Raw genomic sequence first — 6,936 nt, 5'->3', positions numbered from 1 at the left:
TGCCTGAGTGGTAACAACTAATTTAGACCCCATCATTGTATATGTACAGTCGGGATGATGTTTTCCAATGTGCATTACTTTGCACTTATCAACATTGAATTTCATCTGCCATTTTGTGGCCCAGTCACCCAGGTTTGTGAGATCCCTTTGTAGCTCTTCGCAGTCTGCCTGGGACTTAACTATCTGTAGTAGTCTCCTATCATCTGCAAACTTTGCCACCTTTTCCTGGATCGCTTAGGAGACCTGAGTTCTGTTCCGGGCTCTACCGCTGGATGACCTTGGCTAGACAACTCTGTGTCCTTAATTCTTTTATAAAATTGTGGCTAAATATTCTTTATGTGCCTTCATAAGATCTTCATGAGATCTTCAGAGGAAAAGGCACTGTAGAGACGCAAAGTCTACGTATACTAGGATCATTCGCTCACTGAAAGCCTCTCGGTTTCCCAATCCCTTGGCTTTACCATACTTTTTGTTTTCAAACTTCTTCCCAGGGTAACACATTTTATCAGCCCCAGTAACGTGCCTTGTTCTTAAACCCGCCAGGAGATCCACGGAATTAGGCCCACATCCTGCTCCATCGCAGGGAACGATCGTTTTAACCCTGGCTTCACTGGGAGCAAGATTAAGCCCTCCAAGTCCTGGGTAGGCGCCTGGTGTCATGAGACAGGGCCAGGAAAGTCGGGCTCCCGGGCCAGGGGGTAGGGAAGAAATAATCTGTAAGCAGGGAACTAAAAAGAGGAAGGGTCCTTGCTTGTTTTCTTTGCAGATCTAAGAGGAGGGATCTGGGGGTTATTTATGGGGGGGGGGGTTGCAAAGGGATTTTTTTTTTGTAAGGTGAACTCTGTGGAGAGGAAGGTAACCACAGAAGAAGTAAAAGGCCCCTGGCTCGGATCCTGGCATCTGTACCCGAGGAAAAGCCCACTGGAGAAAACCCGAGGTTGGGGTTTCTGAGTCAGGCAGCGCCAGGACCTGTAGTGTGCCAGGCTGCACGCGCGCACCCCAGCGCCCCACGCTGTCCCCCCCCCCCCACACACAAACACAAACACACCCCCCCCCGTGCGCACACCTGCGCGTGCAGTGGGGTATTAGCCAGCTGGAGCCAAGCCAGGCTGCCTATGGGGAAGCCGGATCACGCTGAACTTCAGCACCCTTGTCACCGGGCTGGACTAGCCAGTCACAAGACCAGGGAAAGAGCCACCCTGGGAGCAGCTCCAAAGATCGCCGCCTCCAAAAGCCAATCGCTCGGCCCCGGCCACCCAGCCTTTGTCTAGCCAGCCCGGGGTCATGAGCGAGATCAGGGCGAGGTTTTCACTCCTGAACCCTGCCTAGGCAGCCCGAGAGCTTAATCCACGCGGCGCGCAGATAGATTTAAGCCTCAGAGGCGAGGCCAAGGGGTTTCAAACCTGTCGTTGGGGTTGTCTCAGAGACAAGCCAGGTAAATACCAAGGACCCGAGAGATTTCAGAGGATTCGGTCAGTCAGTCATTAATAATTATTGTTGTTGTTATTCTCAGGGCTTGATATAAAGGGGATATGGGGACCACCCAATATTTTAGCTTTCTTTAAAAAAATGTCCTATGACGTAAAAATATATCTAGGGGGGTTTGTTTCTATGTGCACATGAGAGAAAGGGGGGGAAATGTGAAAACGGGCATGAATGTCCCATATGATGACCCCCTCGCTCTTTAAGTTTATTTGAAGGATGATTTCCTGTGTACAAACGTCTGTGAGAGAGAGAAGGCACAACCGAAAGTGGTTCAGGGATCCAGTGAAAAACAAAGAGTTTCAGGAATCTGGCTTAGCAACATTTAAAGTTCTGTCCTCGTCTCTTTTCTGTAATTATACCTCTGGCACCCCCCAGCTGAGTTCTCTATAAAGTCGGATCTCGCCATAAAATGCCACTTTGGAAAATAATGCACAGGGAAGGAGAGGAGTAAAGTCGCTAATTGGTTCAAATCTGTTGAAATCACGAAGTGAAGCGAAGCAACTCAACCTCCCAGCAAGGCAAAGAAGCCCAGAGATTTAGAATCAATGTAATCCCCCCCCCACCCCGATCGCCTCGCAGTGTTTGATATGATGAATAACCCAATATAGGCCTTTAAAAATAGGTCACCACATAAAGAGACTCCAAGAGAGCAATAAAAGACGGGGAGAGGGGCGCTTTAAGAAGAGAAGCCATTTGCCTCTTTTGTGTTTGTTTGGCGCGTGCGTCAAGGTGAAGAGAACAAGCCACAGGGCAGGATCCTGTGGCTGCAGGACCGTCGCTTTCAGGGGAGTTACACCAGAGGCGACTCACGTCTCCGGAGCAGAGGTGGAGGAGTGGGGAGGTGGGGGGTAAACAGGCAAACAAACCAGTGCCTCAAGCCGATTCCACTTCCCTGGCTTTTCTTGGGACCAGAACAGGTCTTATAGGAGCCGATCAATATTTGCTACTAGGATCAAACTCCGCTTTCAGAAAAGCAGCATAAATTACAGGGTGTTTATATGGGGGGGGGGGCATTGCTGAGATGTATTGAATTTTAGCTTCAGGGACATGAAGTTTTAGGGACAGATCATAATTTTTGTTAAGGGGGCATTAGCCATGGGGATGATATATTCCCTCTAGCTGGTGTCTTCGGACTTCAGCTCGAAAAATCAAATGTCAACAAAAAAAATCACTTGTGAGAATGGCTGACACAGCATCCAAATATATCAAAAATTCCAGGCGGACGATGCAAAATCAAATAGCAAATTGCTGGTAAATATAATGGATTAATCCTGCAAAAGAAACCCCTCTTCTGTACCAATTAACTAACTATACTGGGAAACGCTCCTGCTTCTACAGGACCGCTGCTCCTGTGTTTACAAACAAAGGGCCTTGAAAAGGTTTGATTAAAATTCACCAACACCTCCTCCCACTTTCCTCTTCCTAAACCGTGTTCAGTCAGATCGATTCTTTGTTTTCAAATTTAAAAGGCTGAATGTGTGGGGGGGTTTGGTGGCATTTCTACGTTACAGGGAGGTTGATTTGGTCTTGTGCAGAAAGAAAAATGAATTATTCATTATTATCAATAATAAAAATAGTAACGGCATCTGTAACGTGTTGATTTGCTTTATCGCGCAAATTAATAATAATAAAATAATAATAATAATAACCTAGGCAATCAAAAGTGATTTCTCTTCCTCCACTGATTTATAACCCAGGGAAAAAAACAGATTGAAACCTACCATATCCGGTTGGCTTCCTGCTGACCTTTTTGGCAACTAACTAGTCCCCTTCACTCAGGGAGCCCTTAAGAAGAGACAAATATACATAAATATGTGCACACGCCCTGGTCTTGGGACCCAGCACGAAGAAACAACAATAATTCAGTTAGGCTTTTGAGTAAAGAAGAAGAAGAAGGCGAAGGCGAAGGCGGGGGGGGGGGGGGAGAACCACAGTGTCAGGAGCATCTGGAGTTTTTAAGGGAGATGAAATATGTCCCTGACGCTGTTTGGTGGCCCTTTGCTCTTGAATTATAGCAGAAAAGGATTTAGCCAGCGCTAAGGGGGAGCTGTGCATTCCCCCCCTCTCTCGAGCTCCCCTGTCCTCTAGGTATTACAAGGAATGATATATACTCCTCAAGCTTCTCCACAACAGCAGGGAACCAGCACCCCGTCGGGCAGTCACTTCGAGAATCCGAGAAGAAAACTGACCCAATTAAGCCACAAAAATATGGGAGGTGAGCCGCCGGGATAGGAACCTCCGGAATATTATTTTCTACATTATAAACTACTAGCGAGAGACGGAGTTCGCCATATTGCTATTAGGAGGGACAAAATACACACACACACACAAATACGTAAAAAAACCCAGTCAATATTTCAAACCAGAGCTCAGGTTTTCTTTACATACGGCCCCCACCCCAACTCCACACGCTTGTATAAAAGCAGCAGCCAAGCACAAGGCTTCTTCCCCGTCTCTGCAGCATGAATAAGTAAATGCAGGGATGTTTCAACGAATTGCACACACAACATGGTTTATGAAATATGGAACAAAAAATACGCAGAAAGGTTTTTAGATGAATTTGCTACCTTACCTGGCAACAGGATCTTCCCTTCTTTCCCTGATTACAAACAACATGGATCTGGGTTTGTTTTTAAAACTAATAATCATCAAAAGTAAAGAAAAAAGAGAAGCGAAGGACTCTGGGGTGAGGGTGGGGGATACTGGTGAGTTTGGGGTTTAGGGGGGGATTATTTTTTCACCATACTGTATTATCCTGATGCAATAAAGCCTGGGTGTAATGTAATTTAAAAATATATATATGTCCAAACAAATCGTGGGGCCAGACTATGACAAGTGCATTCAGCATTATAATTCAACTGGGCTCCACCTCCAAACCGCCTCCTAATTAATGGGGCTCCCAACTTGCAAAAGCCTGCATTGGACAGAGAGAGAGCGCGCGCGAGCGAGCGAGCAAGAGGGAGCGGGCGAAAAGTGTCACTGCAGATAATTGATTACCTCCCAATCAACAATAACTTGTTAGCAATAGTCAATTACCCCGGCTCGCTTCGTCTCTCTCCCCCTCGTCCCCGGCTTAGGGGCCGTTTGCTCTCCCCCCTCTCCAAAGTCTCTTTGCTTGGGGGGGAGGGAAGGGAAAGTGGAGCGATTTGGGGTGTATCTTAAAATAGCAGCCAGGAAGAGGAAATCTGGGACAGGAGTGCAGCAGTGTCCCCTCTCTCCGTGTCAGGACTGCAGGGATCCCTTCCCAGTCTCTCCTCCTCACCTTGCAGGCTGAGGCTGCTCCGGGAAGAAGACCTGTTTCTCCGCCGCTGGAGTCCGCGGTGGTGGTTTGAACTTTCTTGCCTCCCCCCCCCACCCCCCCCCACTTTCCCTTCCACTTCTGCCGCCGCCGCTCGCCTTGTGATTTTTGTTTCCTTCGCTGGCGGGTGCAAATACAGATCGCTGCCGCGGCTCCGCACCAGACCCCAAAACAAAAGGCAAGGGGCGGGTGGGGTGGGGGGGCGAGAGAGCGAGAAACAATTTCCAGCCCAAGTCAAGCATGACTTCCAAAGAAGAAGCCAAGGCTTCCTCGGTGGAGGAGAGAAGAAGGAGCCCGCTGGATCAGCTGCCCCCTCCTGCCAATTCCAACAAGCCTCTGACCCCCTTCAGCATAGAGGACATTCTGAACAAGCCGGCCGTCAGGCGAAGTTACACGATCTGCGGGACAGCCCATCTCCTCTCCAGCGCCGACAAGCACCCGCCAGCCGGCCTGCCTCTCTCCAGCCGGGCGCTCCTCTCCCAAACCTCCCCGCTCTGTGCCCTGGAGGAACTGGCCAGCAAAACCTTCAAAGGGCTGGAAGTCAGCGTCCTGCAGGCAGCTGAAGGTAAGATCCGTGGTTGCTGTTGTGGTTGTTTTTTAACACACTCCCGCCCCCCACCCCCTTCCTTTCTCGGTGTGGTTGCGTTTGTGGAGAGCATCAGTGGAGAACTTCACCTGCCTGAGATGGAGACCAACCTAGAGGTTCTCTGCTTAGCAGGGAACGAGAGGGATTTGCGGAAGATCGCAGGCGAAACCAGCTGGCTGGCCCTTAAGACCTCACCTTTTGATTTCATTTCTGTATAGAGTGTTTCCCTCCCTCCCCCACCGTCTCCTTCCAGAAATGGCTCTAAAGTTGCCTTCCAGTGAAAATCCGGGCAACACAAATCAGTTGTTAGTCCTTTGTTTTATTTTCTTCTCCCCACAAATTATCCACGATTTATTGTTGTTACAGATGGGGGGACAGGGGGAAATTGGGCCTAATTCCTTCTCTTTTATTTGAGGGGGGGAATTGTTGGCTCTGCTGCGTTGAATTAGGACTCACAGAGCTCGGAGTTTGGGATACGTTCCCAACACACCTAAGGAGAGGTGGTCAGAGGTGAAAATCCAAAGGACTTGTCCGTTGCATCCCAAAATACCCCCTCCACACACACACACACTTTAATTGGGTTTGGATTCACCTTTGAGTTGCTTAACGCTGCTTCCATTCGGTGATTTATTTATTATTGTCCGCTTCCAACTTATTGGAAGGAGAGGGCAGGGGGTTCTCTGTGTGTGACTGAACAGAAAAATATTCTAACTATTTGCAGGAAGGGATGGGATGACTATTTTTGGCCAGAGACAAACTCCCAAGAAAAGGAGGAAGTCTAGAACCGCCTTTACAAACCACCAGATCTACGAACTGGAAAAGAGGTTTTTGTATCAGAAATACCTCTCCCCAGCCGACCGAGACCAAATCGCCCAGCAGCTGGGGCTGACCAACGCCCAGGTGATCACCTGGTTTCAGAACCGCAGAGCCAAACTCAAAAGAGACCTGGAGGAGATGAAAGCAGATGTGGAATCTGCCAAGAAACTGGGGCCCAACGCCCAGGTGGATATTGTTAGCATTTCAGAGCTGGAGCAGAATTCGGAAGGGAGGGGAAAATCGCGTTCCCTTTCTCCAACTCTAACCAAACATGGACTGGAGACCGCCAGCCACCTTCAGCTGTCTCCTGAATCCCCTCTCACAGACCAACCCAACAGCAGTAAGGAGTGCTCAGAGGATGAAGATGATGTGGAAATTGACGTTGATGACTGAATTGTGGTGGTGGTGATGGTGGTGGTGGGTATATTTCCCACACACTCACACTCACACTCACACTCACACCTGTTTTCTCTCTTTTCTTCTTCTTCTTCTTCTCCTCCAAAACAAAAACAAACCCAGACATTGACAGCCACACAACCCCACACTCAAGGGGTGGACCTGTGAAACTGTGAGCAAAGCCTGCCCAACAGTATTCTCGAACTATGAACTCTGGTGACAGACACTCAGCGTTGTTTGCAACGAAATAAGGCAGTTTCTTTTCAATAAAAGCAATAAGCAATAGGAAAAAATAATAATTTAAAATAGAGTCAATATCCCATGCCTGTCACATCAGGTAGTTTTCATCTTTGGA

The 6,936-nt window shown here is 48.4% G+C and overlaps 1 protein-coding gene across 1 annotated transcript; it reads left to right on the top strand.

Moving 5' to 3' along the window:
• Positions 1–5,023: 5,023 nt before the first annotated feature.
• LBX1 (ladybird homeobox 1) lies at positions 5,024–6,578 on the top strand. The gene is made up of 2 exons (XM_073354983.2): positions 5,024–5,348; positions 6,091–6,578. Exons 1-2 carry the CDS (start codon positions 5,024–5,026, stop codon positions 6,576–6,578), a joined length of 813 nt encoding a protein of 270 aa, XP_073211084.1.
• The last annotated feature ends 358 nt before the right edge of the window (positions 6,579–6,936 follow it).

Source organism: Lepidochelys kempii, chromosome 7 (assembly GCF_965140285.1).
Source record: "Lepidochelys kempii isolate rLepKem1 chromosome 7, rLepKem1.hap1, whole genome shotgun sequence".
Classification (NCBI taxonomy): Eukaryota; Metazoa; Chordata; order Testudines; family Cheloniidae; genus Lepidochelys; species Lepidochelys kempii.
Note: the sequence above shows the minus strand (reverse complement) of the source record. Positions and strands in the feature narration are given on the sequence as shown.